This window comes from Penicillium waksmanii, assembly GCF_028829765.1.
Source record: "Penicillium waksmanii strain IBT 27052 chromosome Unknown utg000007l:1.0-4314555.0:1.0-4317578.0, whole genome shotgun sequence".
NCBI classification, from domain to species: domain Eukaryota; kingdom Fungi; phylum Ascomycota; class Eurotiomycetes; order Eurotiales; family Aspergillaceae; genus Penicillium; species Penicillium waksmanii.
Window position 1 is genome coordinate 1,329,055 of NW_026643253.1, and position 13,425 is coordinate 1,342,479.

At 45.0% G+C, this 13,425-nt stretch overlaps 6 protein-coding genes across 6 annotated transcripts; 3 read left to right on the forward strand and 3 right to left on the reverse strand.

Annotated features, from left to right (window-relative positions):
- Positions 1-2,229: 2,229 nt before the first annotated feature.
- N7481_007317 (SDR family NAD(P)-dependent oxidoreductase) lies at positions 2,230-2,915 on the forward strand (the record flags this gene model as incomplete). The annotated part of the gene is made up of 4 exons (XM_057266536.1): positions 2,230-2,302; positions 2,359-2,645; positions 2,708-2,807; positions 2,860-2,915. 4 exons carry the CDS (start codon positions 2,230-2,232, stop codon positions 2,913-2,915), a joined length of 516 nt encoding a protein of 171 aa, XP_057120737.1.
- On the forward strand, positions 2,916-3,361 carry N7481_007318 (uncharacterized protein; the record flags this gene model as incomplete). The annotated part of the gene is given in 3 exon segments (XM_057266537.1): positions 2,916-3,012; positions 3,026-3,213; positions 3,272-3,361. Coding segments are annotated over 3 exon segments (375 nt in total), but the record flags the coding sequence as incomplete, so codon positions are not given.
- A 198-nt stretch (positions 3,362-3,559) lies between these two features.
- Positions 3,560-5,497, reverse strand: N7481_007319 (fungal specific transcription factor domain-containing protein; the record flags this gene model as incomplete). Its single annotated transcript, XM_057266538.1, has 3 exons — positions 3,560-4,598; positions 4,658-5,389; positions 5,460-5,497. 3 exons carry the CDS (start codon positions 5,495-5,497, stop codon positions 3,560-3,562), a joined length of 1,809 nt encoding a protein of 602 aa, XP_057120739.1.
- A 1,615-nt stretch (positions 5,498-7,112) lies between these two features.
- On the reverse strand, positions 7,113-9,056 carry N7481_007320 (sugar porter family MFS transporter; the record flags this gene model as incomplete). Its single annotated transcript, XM_057266539.1, has 5 exons — positions 7,113-7,751; positions 7,842-8,229; positions 8,324-8,465; positions 8,554-8,736; positions 8,858-9,056. 5 exons carry the CDS (start codon positions 9,054-9,056, stop codon positions 7,113-7,115), a joined length of 1,551 nt encoding a protein of 516 aa, XP_057120740.1.
- Positions 9,057-9,339: 283 nt separating this feature from the next.
- Positions 9,340-9,552, forward strand: N7481_007321 (uncharacterized protein; the record flags this gene model as incomplete). The annotated part of the gene is made up of 1 exon (XM_057266540.1): positions 9,340-9,552. One exon carries the CDS (start codon positions 9,340-9,342, stop codon positions 9,550-9,552), a length of 213 nt encoding a protein of 70 aa, XP_057120741.1.
- Positions 9,553-11,270: 1,718 nt separating this feature from the next.
- On the reverse strand, positions 11,271-12,576 carry N7481_007322 (glycosyltransferase family 32 protein; the record flags this gene model as incomplete). Its single annotated transcript, XM_057266541.1, has 4 exons — positions 11,271-11,564; positions 11,634-11,993; positions 12,058-12,213; positions 12,298-12,576. 4 exons carry the CDS (start codon positions 12,574-12,576, stop codon positions 11,271-11,273), a joined length of 1,089 nt encoding a protein of 362 aa, XP_057120742.1.
- Positions 12,577-13,425: the final 849 nt, after the last annotated feature.

Here is a 13,425-nt window from a genome sequence, read left to right on the forward strand (position 1 = left end):
CAAAATAGGTTATGGCGATACCTAGTCTAAATCCTTCTAGAAAAAAAGATATAAATTAAGTATTAAAATACACTATATAAAATTTATAAATAGATTATGCTAAAATGGGTTGAAATAAAAACCCACTGGGTTATTGGGTTTAACCTATTAGGTTTTGGGTCAGCATCTCCAATCTAAAATAGGTTATGGCGATGCCTATACAGGATTAGGCATCGCCAGAACCCACTATAACCCGGACCCAACCCAACCCAACCCAACCCACCTATAACCCATTTAGGAACCCAGTGGGTACCTATTTTAGTCTTAAAATTTAAATATATAATAATTGATACTATATATATATATGTAGGATCCTAGTATCTAGATTCTTCTAGAAAAAAAGAGATAAATTAAGCATTGAAATATACTACATAAAAATTATGAATAAATTATGTAAAAACAGGTTAAAATAGGTACCTATTGGGGTATTAGGTTGGGTTGAGTTTTGGGTCGGCATCTCCAACCCAAAATGGGTTATGGCGATGCCTATACAGGATAATACAAATTTATATATAGCAAACAAGAAGATTATCAGAAAGTATAATCAGTCAACTAGACAGATACCCTATAAAGAGGATCTAACTGTTAAAGAGGGACTATAGCTAGTTAAACAGCTAAACCAGCCGTCAAGGGCTGTAGCGACAACTGTTCAATTAGGGCTAGGCCTGCATACTGTTTATAATAATCTTAAAGAAGACTTATCTATATAAGCTTCTTAGACATCGCCATAACCCATTTTGGGTTGGAGATACTGACCCAAAACCCAATGGGTTAAACCCAATAACCCATAATTTTTATATAGTGTATTTCAATACTTAATTTATATCTTTCTTTCTAGAAGGATTTAGATACTAAGATTTTATATATATTGTAAGATGGGAAAGCTCGCTGGCAGTCTGTCAAGCAGACGGGTCGATCACAAGAAGACAAAACCACCACACTCGCAGAGTGCAGGAGAGTAGTAGACAGAGCGTGACGCTATAGAGATGCGACTAGTAAGACATTCGAGTCTTCATGGACATGCGATACACCGATACCGCAACCTCAGCCTCAGCCTCACCAGACTGCGCAGAAAGAATAATTCATAAGGGGAAACATGCATGTTGTTATTGATACTATCGAACGAACGCTACTTATTCTTCCGAAACGATATGGCTGCCTTGTTACTAAGGCCCCAATCACCTGACTATGGGATACCGGTGTTGAGAGCGGAATTCCCCATTACAATATATATATATTCTAAATATAGAATAATAATAATATTAAATAAATTTTTTAAAATGCCTATATAAATGCCTATATAAAGGCCTAAAAACAGTACTAATATATACTATATCTAAAAGCTTAATATATATACCTTATTTATACTGAAATAGTTACCCACTAGGTACTTAAATGGGTTAGGTTAGGTTGAGTTAGGTTAGGTTGAGTTAGGTCTGGGTTATAGTGGGTTCTGGTGATGTCTAGTTATAGTCTTATTAACTATACTCTAGATAAATATAAATATAATAATAATAATAATAATAATAATAATAACAACTTTATATATCTAGTTAAATAATAGCTAAAGTTCCCTCTTTACCTTTTCAATTAAGCGCTTGCAGGTATAATTAAATTAGCTATCATAAGTACTAGTCAATACTGATGTTTTCCCCTCCGACAAATGATCCTATAAATTGAAATCGCCATGGAATAAAACACTACATAAATGATACTCAATCGAAATATTCTCCTGAAACGGCATTTCATGATTCCTTCTCATGACATTTCAAACTTTTCTACATGGGAGACAAATGTAGACATTGTGAAACTAGTTCGAAAACATGATAACACGCGCCCAATTTCTCACCAATGTCAAAAGCCATTATGATCATTAGGCTAGCGATAGCCTGGTCTCAACTTCCAATTCGCAGGGCTCGGCATTCAACCCGATTTTAAACCAATTTGCCGTTTATCAATTTCCCACGGGGACCAAAGCCGAGATTTTGTGGGGTTTCCGAGGCCTCTTGGACAGTTGGGGTTAGGGAATCGGCGGATGGCCGAAGAAGTTGAACCAGCCCCATAGCCACCGGAGGATGGCCACCGTACTTATGCTACAAGAATGTGAGTGACACTTTATAAAAGCACCTATAAGGAACTTTATATCTTCAGGAACCCCAAAGACTAGTTTGTATAATAATAACTTCGAATATGGCCGCTGCTAAAACTTTTGATTTCACTGGTGAGGTCGCCATCGTCACCGGTGCGGGATCTCGTATGCCTGGTAAGTTCGGTTCACATTATTGCTTAATTTTGCAAGTTAATATTCACAGACTCTAGGTGAGATTGGAAATGGCCGCGCAACTGCTATCTTACTCGCCAGACAAGGTGCCAAGGTGGCACTAGTTGTTTATAATGCTGAATGGGCTCGGGAAACTAAGCGCATGATTGATATTGAGGGCGGCGTGTCAGAAGTCGTACAGACGGATGTAACTGATGAGGAAAGCTGCAAGAATGCCGTGAGTACGACCGTTGAGCTATTCGGAGCTGTGAATATTCTTATCAACATTGGTGATCCATTCGCGCCTCGTAACACTTACGAAATCCAACGAGAATTACTAGTCGGGGTTGGTGATACCATGGGAGATGCTACCAGGCTTGATCTTGCAGCTTGGAACGCGACTTCAAGATCAATGTCACAAGTATGCTGCTGATGAGTCGTCATGTTATTCCTGATATGAGAATGAATGGACGAGGTGCCATAGTTAATATGTCCTCAGTCAGTAGTCGTAAGTCCCCGTTGCCTCTCTACTTTTTAAATAACGTTAATATGAAATACAGTTCTCGGTGGGAATCCCAGTCTCCTGTACCCTACAACAAAGGGTGCTATTATTTAAATGACCCGTGCCATGGCTGCCCAGCACGGCCCAGAAAATATTCAGGTTAACTGTGTTTGCCCCGGAATGGTATTCACCCCAATGGTACGAGGCAGAGGTGTGACGGATAGAACGCCAGGATCGTATCAACCAAAACCTCTTGAAGCAGGAAGGTACAGGATGGGATGCTGGTTATGGTATGAAAGTTCCCCATCAGGTTGTTCACAAAGTACATCTAATAAATGAACAGCTATTCTCTTTCTTTGTAGCAAGGAGGCGAAGTGAATCACTGGATTTAATCATGCCTGTTGATGGCGGCGTAGGTTTTCCCCTTCAAAAAATATCTAATGAGACTCAATCTAATCTCTCTTCAATAGACCACCGCAGGGAAGGCAGACCGACCAGCCTCGACGGCTGATACTCTCGCCGAGCAGAACACGAAGATTCCCAACAATGCTCAAGCAATAGTTGTTTTATCTGCACAGGGCTTTGAGTAAACCAATTTAGACAAATTCAATTTCCCCAATATCATATCTAATAAAAAGCGGATTAAATTGGTTGCTGCAATGTAATAAATTGACTGGTATACTCTATAACATGTACAGGATAGGATGTAGCGAAACTGCGTTTTTCCAAAGAGTTAATAAGTTATGAATAGCTGCAAACTATACTAAGGAATCCCCAAAGGCCATTCGGTTATTAACCAGCCATGATCGCCCTGGTGACTGCAAAAAGGAAGGCAACCATTCCGGAAGTAATGTGTAGACCCTGTCATACCCACTAGCAGAATGGGAATATGAGGATGATGCCTCCAACCCCCCTGGCTGGGAAGATTGTCTTTCATCACGAAGCCCCATTATAGTTGAACCAGAAGCAACAGAGACACTCGTAAAAAGAGAGTCTAAAGCGATGTTCAGACTCTCTAAAATTTCCACCCCTTTCTTGGCCAGACTGTATAGTGAAGCCTGGCGACAGAGCAAGTTGAATCCTTCGAGAAATATTGAATAACTGGTTTGCAAATCTGGGTATATCATACTTCGAATACCGCTGGTAAGAAACCTTCTTTCGTCGAACTGGATTGAAAGCAAAGAAACTCCCAGGGATGCCAGGGCATCGACAAGGTATATTGGAAGCAAAAATAGCCGCTCAGCTGGCGGGCCACCACCCTTATTGTCGATAAGAATGTAAATTTTCGTGATCAATGAAATCATATGTGATGTCGTTTGTATCAAAGATCTTCGATGAGAGAGCGCCAGGGGATCTGTTGTGCATTGTGATCCGAGCATTTCATGTGGTCGAAGACTGTTACATGGATCTGCAAACGCTCGGTAAAGTGAAGATTTGGTACTGTTGATAAGCAATTGAAGGCGCATCCTCTTAATAACAAGGACGGGGTCTATGCTGTCCCAGCTTGTATCAGGGGCTTCCATCCAGAATGGCGGGGGCAATTGATCAATGATAACTTCATCAAAGCGTTGCGCGAATTCCGAAACTGTTGCTGGAATGTATTGATCGCTGGTCCACGACGGTGGGCTCAAAAAAGCTGTGATATAACGCGCTATCTTGATGTGAAATATATGATCCGTGAAAGGCGTAAGCACGTATGGGCTAGTAGTTAGCGGTTGGAGGATGTCGTGCGGCGGCTCGATATCAAAATAGCCCTCAGGTATTAATGGCCAGTGACCAAAAAACGTGCACATAAAGCTAGAGTTCCAGTCAGCTCCCTGTATCTTTAAGTAGTCGACAAGACGAGAAGATCTTACCGATCCCAGAAATACAAGCTCCAAAAAGTACGCCTGCGTAGTTCCATCTCAGTTTCATCAAGAGCGATGCCAGGGTCTTTGAGATGCAGGCCCATCTCATGCGCATCCTTGACAGCAGCGCTCAAGCTTGACCAACTCTCCCGAATTTTTCCATAGTTCTTGGAGTATCCTGTGTGGAAAAAGCGATGCTGCACTGTTTCTAGAGAGGGCTTTCTATCTGGTGATTGTGATTTGTCCAAGTCATTGGCTAGCGTATAGAGCCATTGTTCTACGGCCTCTGGGTGTGTCTTCAAAATACCCTCGGTGGGATATTTCGGTGACGGAAGGGTTTGAAGGCTCAGTAGACATGATCGGATGATGAGAATGCCAAAGTCAATGTCCTCGTCGGCAAGAGATACACCTGGGTCGCCGTTTGCCTTGGTTTCTTGCGCAGCCCACCAAACAGAATACTTGGCTTCGAATGATGATCCGTGGATCACTTCATAGATGCGATTAATTTCCTCTAGGAATATCCGGATGAGGAGATCTGTCAAACATTTTTGCGGCCATAGACCCCACTGCCTGGATCGGACTGGATCTATCCTTGAAAAAATATCAAGAGAAGGATCCTGAAGCGTGTGTGATTCTCGAGTCAGGTATTCCAGAGACCCTTTCTCTGTCTCAGAATCAGACTCGTGGGGCGAGAGTGTATTAGATGAACTTCTTTCGGGATTATCGACAGGCAGAGGAGGGCTTGCGAGTCGATTAGGCTGATGACGATTTCGGGCCCGCCTCCCGTGAGGGCCGCTGGTAGTATACACACAGAGGTGCTTGACTCTCCGACTTATGCAATGATTGCATGGTTTCTGGCGGTCACACTGATATCTCGTTAGTGAGGCCAGTTGGAGTAATAGCAATCTGTGTACCTTTTGCTTCCTGCGATTACACTCCAAGCAGGATTTGATCGGTTTACGCCGAGTTTTTTTCTCGGTCTGCATATTCTACTGTCGTCGCATGGGGAGGGGAGGATTCTTCACTTTTGTTTTTAGCTTTCGCGGGGTAGCTTGCTTTAAGGAGTCGATGTACATAAGCAGCCAAGGCTGAATCAAGGCTAATAAGCGCCCCTATTATCTTTCAGATCCACCATGAATCTTTAGCTTATCAATGTGTATCATGGACACCTGAGTCGTCGTAGCCAAGTTAGCATTTCGAAACCTCGAGACTATTTATTTTCTTGCTTGCTTTCTGGTCTTCGGTGGCAAATATATGTGTCGGCATGCCGGTCGATGTCATTATCAAGTCACTGACGAGGTTCACGTTGCCAAGAAAGCTCAGTGGAGAACAAGCTAAATCCGTCTACCAAGACGTTGGAAAGTGATTTGATTGGTGCTGAAATTCGACCCATTAGCAGTATTGGGTCACGATTCACATGATTTATGGCGTGGTGGAGAATTTTGTTGGAGTCCAGCAACTTTTAATTTGGGGGCCAAAAAAGCAGGAATTTTTTGGGGGCATCTAAAACACAGATGCCGAGACGGCGGCCTTTGTTCATCTCGATTTCTAAAGATCAATTGATTAATAATGAGTGCTCAGATTAGTCCAATGCTTCGATCTTCGCCGACTAATTGGTATGTCTCGGGACATGCATATTTTGTTTCTGCAGGTAGTTCTTGGTGATGTTTTACTTGACCCCCGAAACAAAAGTGGGACTCGGGGACCTCCCGGTGTGAAGAAGGGACCAGGTACTGACATTTCTAAGGTTATGGTTTCAAGGGTGTTTGAATCCAAAGTCTATCTAGAATATTAGATCTCTCCATAGTAATTTTGTTCGTAGTTGGGCCAATCTCCTAACTAGTCACCTGTCCTACAACTCCTTCCTCTCACTTAGATAATTTACAATAACATTTCCATTTCCTTCTCCTCGCGCACCCTACGTATACAGTGATGGACTGTGGATATGTCGGTGCATGACAAGGTGGTGGATGGAAGGGACCCTAGAGCGAAAGCTATTTAGACACACAAAGGAACGGCATCTTGGATGTTCGAGGCATACAGACCCCTACACAAAGTCAATCAGAGTAAACTAAATGATAATATAAATGCATCTTTGAATATCGGGCGCAAGGCGATGTCGAGAAAAAAGATCGTGAAGCGTTTCAGTCGCTCAGCAAAAAGGTGGTTAAGGATTCCAAGGTTGCGGCAAGTACTTGTTCAACTGATTGTAAATGTGTGATAACTCTATATCTTCTATTTCTCTAACTAGCCCTTCATCGCCATCAAACTGAGAAGCATGCCAGCGCCAGGCGTGCTTGTGGCCCCTCGCTGTAAGTCACAGCCCTGCTAGTACTTCCAATTCATTCGGTTGTCTCGACCCACACAGCTGACATTGGCCTCTTCTCGTTACTATATTCATTCAAGTAGTAGTAGTAGTAGGTTCAAAAAAAGACAGCCACGTTATCAAACCGAGCCGGTCAAATCACGCATTCTCAACACACTCATCCTTCGCCCCAACCTTCTCAGTATCATCAATATGAGCCAAAAGCTCAGTCTGGAAGGGGATTTCCCTAGCAATTCTCACAGGGTCAAAAACAGAATTAGACTGAACGAAAATATCATCAATCTCCTCTAGCGTGCGGCCCTTAGTCTCCGGACAGAAAAGATAGAAGAAGATAAACGCGAAAGCACTAATACAAGCGTATATAATATAATACCGCCATTGAATACTAGCAAATCCAATCGGCGTCACTTCCGCGAGAAGGAAATTGAAGAGCCAATTTGCCGCGGCGGACATAGCGGTGACTTTGGCGCGAGTGCGTAAGGGTGCGATTTCAGCGGCGTACATGAATGGTACCAAAAATAGACCGATCGGGAAGCAGAATAGTGCCATGAAATAGAATAGGATTGAAGCGCCTGCGGCGGATTCGTTGGAAAGATCGCTTGAAAGACCTGCTAGGCATGTCTGGGCAATTGTCATGCCGGCGGCGGCTGTGAGGAGTAATGGTCGACGTCCGACTCGGTCGATTAATAGCACTGCTATACCGGCGGCTATGAATTGCCAGATTTGTAGACAGCCTGTTATGATGCGGGAGATTGTACCTGAGTATCCCAAATCGGACTATTGAGGAGTAATAATTAGAATTCTATGAGCATATCTGATGGGTTGTTTCGCCGGATTAGATCATCTCATCTCGAATGTTTTGCTTACCTCGAAGATAGTATCAGAATAGAACGTAATGATATTAACACCCGTCATCTGGGCGAGAATATTGACTCCAACAGCAATAGCCGTTCGGTGCAAATGACGATTATTCGTCAAAGCAAAAGGCGAAGTCGAAACCGTCGATTCGTCCGTTGCATCCAGGAAAAGAGATTGCTTGATGATCTCCAGCTCTTGCGCAACGTGTTCCGATTCCACTGGCACATCTTCCATCCGTGAGAGAACCTTGGCCGCTTCTTCCATACGGCCAACGCGAGCAAGCCATCGAGGAGACTCGGGCAAAAATAGGATACACGAGACAACCACGAGGGCAAAAATGCCCTGGAAGGCGATGGGGAAGCGCCAGCTCACTGAGTTATCGCTGACGTAGTATAATCTATCCCAGATCAGAAGAAGTCAGCAAGTCTATCTAACCTCGCGCGGTCACGATGGACGGTGGTGGTGGTGGTGGTGGTGGTGATGATGCTTACCCAAATTCTAACCAAGTTGCAAGGACGATACCACCGATAGCAAACCACCCTTCTAAAAGAACCATGCGTCCTCGAGCCTCTGCCCCAGAAGACTCAGAAACATACATAGGGATTGTCGCGGTGAATCCACCGACACCCAAGCCTATCGTTCGTTCCCTGTTAGCAGTGCCCACGCATGATGATATCACATACTGTGATAGACGGGAAAAGAAAACAGATAAATCACTCACCAGTAATAACCCGTCCAGAAATCAACTGTCCCAACGCAAAGGGGCTTGCTTGAATAACGATTCCAACCAAGGCAACGCATCCCGCAAGAAAGATCGTTTTGCGACGACCGAGTTTGTCGCCCAAAAACACGCAGCCCAGGGCACCCAAAGCGCAGCCGACTTCATAGATCGCGACCGTTGTTCCTGGAATGGTATGTCGGATTAGTCCAGTGCTTCACTTGAGCGTTTAAAATACCTTGACTCGCTCACTCGCTCGAGCGAGGGCCGTGAGCACCTAAAGGTATATATTTGATGTGGGACTAACCTTGAATAGTAGAGTTGTGCGATTTCTGGCTACCATGAGTATTGACTGTATCGATTTGAGGGAAAATAGCAATAAAAGATCCCAATGTCAGTAAGCCATTAGCGACAGCCTGGTCATAACCTTGTAGCACGAAACCGACCGCGCCAACAAGACCAATGACACGGCCGAGGGATTTCCCTCTAAGTGTAGTGATACCCATCGGGGGTGCGATTCTCTTTACTATTGGCAGAATAGAGAAATTGCCAGATGAGATCAAGTTGCTTGACTTTTGAGAAGATGAGAGAGTGATAGAATAGCACGTCACACCGCAACCGGAAGAAACAGAAACAGAAACGCAAGACAATGCGGGGAGGGAATCGGGGGGAAGGGGGACAACGCTCTACCCCATCAATTTCAATTTCCACAAACCCCAGCTCTCTTTTACTTTGCTTACGCCGTAGAATTCCGTACTTCGTAGCAAACTCCCCATCTCTCTCCCCAGAATGGAGCCCCGGACTGGAGATTTTGTGGACCTCGCGGACGTTCACCGAGCCGAAGACAAGCATTTGCCCAGCCGGGCGGCGCTCAGATCGCCTATGCTCCCGAGTTGGCTGATTTCCCCGGGCTTTCCATTCGTCGCTGTCTCCGTGGCGGACTCGACAGGGTGGGTCGAGAGGGGTTGGGGGGCGAAGGAACTTCGCCGAGTGATGCCGTGAAGTCGTGGGTGAATTCGGTTATCGGGTTATATGCGAGTTGGGAGCATACTGGGCTCAGCAGATGGCCCTACGAGTATACTAGGCAGGCAAGTTGGAAATACTCGGTCTTTGTATATCCAGGCTCACCCGTGGACTTCGACTCCTGTCATGATTGGGGAGAGATGTATGTATGTTTTTACTAAGGTCTATGAGTGACCACCGTAGCGCCGCATCGGATCGGAGACCGGTATTCGGACGAATTATACTGCAGACCTTGTGAAAGCTAGGAAGCGAGTGAGACGCTAATTTCGCACGTTAATTGGTTCAATTTGATATGTGATATCTATTACTCTCTGTTATCAATGATATGAATTTACCTTAGCAAAAGTGAAATGCATAGATCCTACCTTTACCCAAATCCAAGCGTAATATCGTACATTATTACGAGGAACAAGCGCTAGTACAGTAAATAAGCATTGCCTGTCTGTTGACTTTTTATGAAATCACTTCACCGAACAAGTCAATATCCGAGTCCCAATGATCCCGAATTGATACAGCATCTATGTGTGGTCTATTAAGAATACTCCATGCGAATCAACCTTCTGTCTTCATTCCTTGCCTAGCTGTGCCTCTAAGAATCGCTAGCTGAGTGTATGTACAATATCTATTATGCCTCTCTTCTTCTCAGGATCCCTTCGAGTTCTCAAAGTACCCATGGAAATGAACAACTGGCCATTGCCTTCTACTAATATATTTGAATAACCAATCCGATCCTAGGACTAGACAATTGAGACAGGATAACGGCGGACTAGACTACAGCCAAGGGAAAACTGTGACTACGGCAAAACTATAAAGAAATAACTTGTATGAAGATCAAATGGCCTTGTTACTATTTAACCTTCCCAGGGTCTATCTTTCTTAAGACCTTTTTAAATGGTGTTCTCCAAATAAATAGATAAAATGGTATGTTATGAGTGACCAGTATATTAAGTTCGGCAGAAAGATAATGTGTCTAATACAGGAAATAGGTGAGCGCTCAGTGGCGGTGGCGGAGGGTCTCGTTAGAGAATAAGACTCAGAAGGTACGTAAAATGGAGCCCTGGGGTTATCAGATACTCTTAACAACTACCAGTAGTTGAAATAATAACTTGTCACAAGCCCGGGGATAACAATCACCTTGCCGGGCGAAGGTTATCTATAAAATACCCATAAGTTACTGGAGGTCATTCCAAGGAATCCAGACTTCTTTCTCAACACTATAGTTTAAACGTAGATAATTCAGTTGTTCCAAGATTTATTGATAAATATTTTGATTGTTTGTGCCAAAGCGATGTTCAATTCGCCCCTCAGACCCAGAGAATATAAGTAACTCTAACGTATGTAATAAAAATCGGTAATAGAAAAAAAAAGGTAGATAGGCGAGAAGGCGAAAGGGTCAAGGTCCTGAGCAACAAGAACAAGAACGGTATGTCGGCAAGGTTCATGCGTTCCTGTTCACACGCGTTTGGCGGAAAAAAAAGAGAAAAAACCTCCCATAGAGACGGAAGTAGCCAAATCCGGGATCCCCGCCACGAGATTCAACCAAATGCAGACGCTCCAAACAGGTCGTAAGAAAGAAAAAGAAACAGAAATAAGATGTACAAAAATGCTAATGCAGTGCAGATCGTGTCCAGGCCGTATCAAAGACAACAAATACAAAAGAAATCACATCATATCCGAAGATCCGATGGGGTAGATTTCTAATCATCACGTCGACCAAGCTCGTAAGAAGTCTCAGTAGAGCCGCTGCGGGATTCTTCATCCTCCTTGAAGCTGACGCGTCGGATAAAGGTAGGCATCAATCGTCTCGCCCGGCGCGAGGGGGACGCAGACGAAAGGCGTGACGGGCTGATTATGGAGGGAACTTTCGTATAGCGGTAGCGGTATTTTGATCCGAGGAGCATGACTCGGCCGTATGTCCAGAAGAGGCAGAAGCCTACGACGGCTGCGATTAGGAAGCCGAGGAAGGTTAGGAACATCCAGTGTTGGCCCATCTAAAGCTCAAATTAGCATTTGATTCTCCGCAAAGGATCAAGAGGGGGAGAGATAAAGCTTTGACTTACCCAGAAAATGAGATGCGCATCCTTGCCGTGCCAGCTATTACCAGTGTGATGGGTGAAGAAACTCCACGAGTGCTTATTGTACTCATCCAGCATCAGGATTCGAACACGTCCTGATTCGGAAGGCCCATCACGCATGTACTCCTTCCAGAGCACGGACAAGAACAAGGGCCCAGTCGAATACATGACGGTAATGTACGGGAGCAGCCAGCTGCGGTCATAGGTTTGCAATAACTCGATCGTGCGGAGGAAAAATGGGTGTTGGGGAACTGAGCCCATCGCATCGTTCGAGATACCTGTAGGAACGGTGCGTCGTACCCACGCGGGGTAAGCGAGTAAGGGGTCCAGTCGGCGGTTGCAGCCCTGAGAGAAAAGGAAGGCTGGTCAGTAATTGATTATATTTGGAGGGATGTGGGGGGTGACAAACATCATCCAAATCGATATAAGTGCCACCGAAGTGAGCTAGAACGAAATAACGGATTGAATCCGCGCGCTGGATCGGATACTTGTAGCCATCGAAGGTATCCAAGAACCAAGGGTATTCGGCAGCGATAAAGTCTCGGGATTTTTCATTCGTCCAGAGCTAGATTGATCATTAGTTCAAGGCCAATTGATTGGATGCAGAGGAAGCGATAAGCCGTATCGAATTGAGGGTTTGTTCACATACAATATATTCGTAGTCCGGGTGCAAGTCAATGCAGCTCTGCTGCGCCTCAACCCAAACCTCAGGGATAGTCTCATTTTTGTACGTTTGGTGAATGATCTTGGGAATGATTTGTGGACGTTGTTCAATCAAGCTTGAATTGGGCGAAGGGAGTTCGGCGCGGTGAATCGCGTCAGCCGAGGCATCCTCCACTAGCAGCGAAAGAAGAGTTGAGACACTGCGGATCAAGAATGATAAGACGAGTAGGTTCACCAAGACGAAGATGAGAAGTCCGCGTCGCATGGTGAAGACGTTGGCGCCGGCCTAGCAAGAGCCGAGACAATGGGATCAACAGTGAATAGGCGAAGAGCGCAAGGAATTCGAGTCGAGTGGAGTCGTCCGGGGAATCGGGAGTGTCGAGTGAGAATCTCACGGACCGGGCCCAAGGCCGCGCGGGATAGAAAAGGGACACGAGATTGTTGGGTGGTCGTCACGAGTAGAAGGATAGGTAGATTGATCGAAGATATTATTATGAGGCGTATAAAATAAATTAGGCGCCGAGAGTAAAGGGGCGTAGGTGAGAGGGAGAGGGTGAGGAGTGTCAGTCGAAGGTGGTACGGTGATAGTGAGAGTGTAAGATGGGTTCGTCAAAAGGGGGAGGGGAACAAGATGGATGAAAGTAGTGAGATATTGAAAAAACGGCTCGGCCAAATAGGGGAGGATAATAAGGAGTGACGGAGTGGGGAAAGGAGAGAAGGGAGAGAAGGGAAAGAAGCGAAGACTAAGGCCAAAGGAGAAGAGTGTTGAGGGATCTCTTGCGTTGCGCGGCGAAGTCTGAGCAAAGTGGGTCAGCAAGGTTTGGTGAGACTCAAAGTGGATTAGTGTTTTTTCTCCGTACAGAAAGACCAGAACAGACAAGGGGCAAAAAGTCAGTTCAGTAGGTACTGCACTCACTCTGTATGGGAGGCTGTGGTGGCTGAGCCCGGTTTTTCCTGCTTGCGACCATGTGTTGAACCATGGTGAATGCTGATTGGTGTATTGGTGGATGACTAAGGTGGGGCCATGGCTGGGGCGCTAACGATTACGCACTACCAGTACAATACAGTAACACTGGCATTGGCAGGCACTGCCACTATGCAGAGATATGCAGAG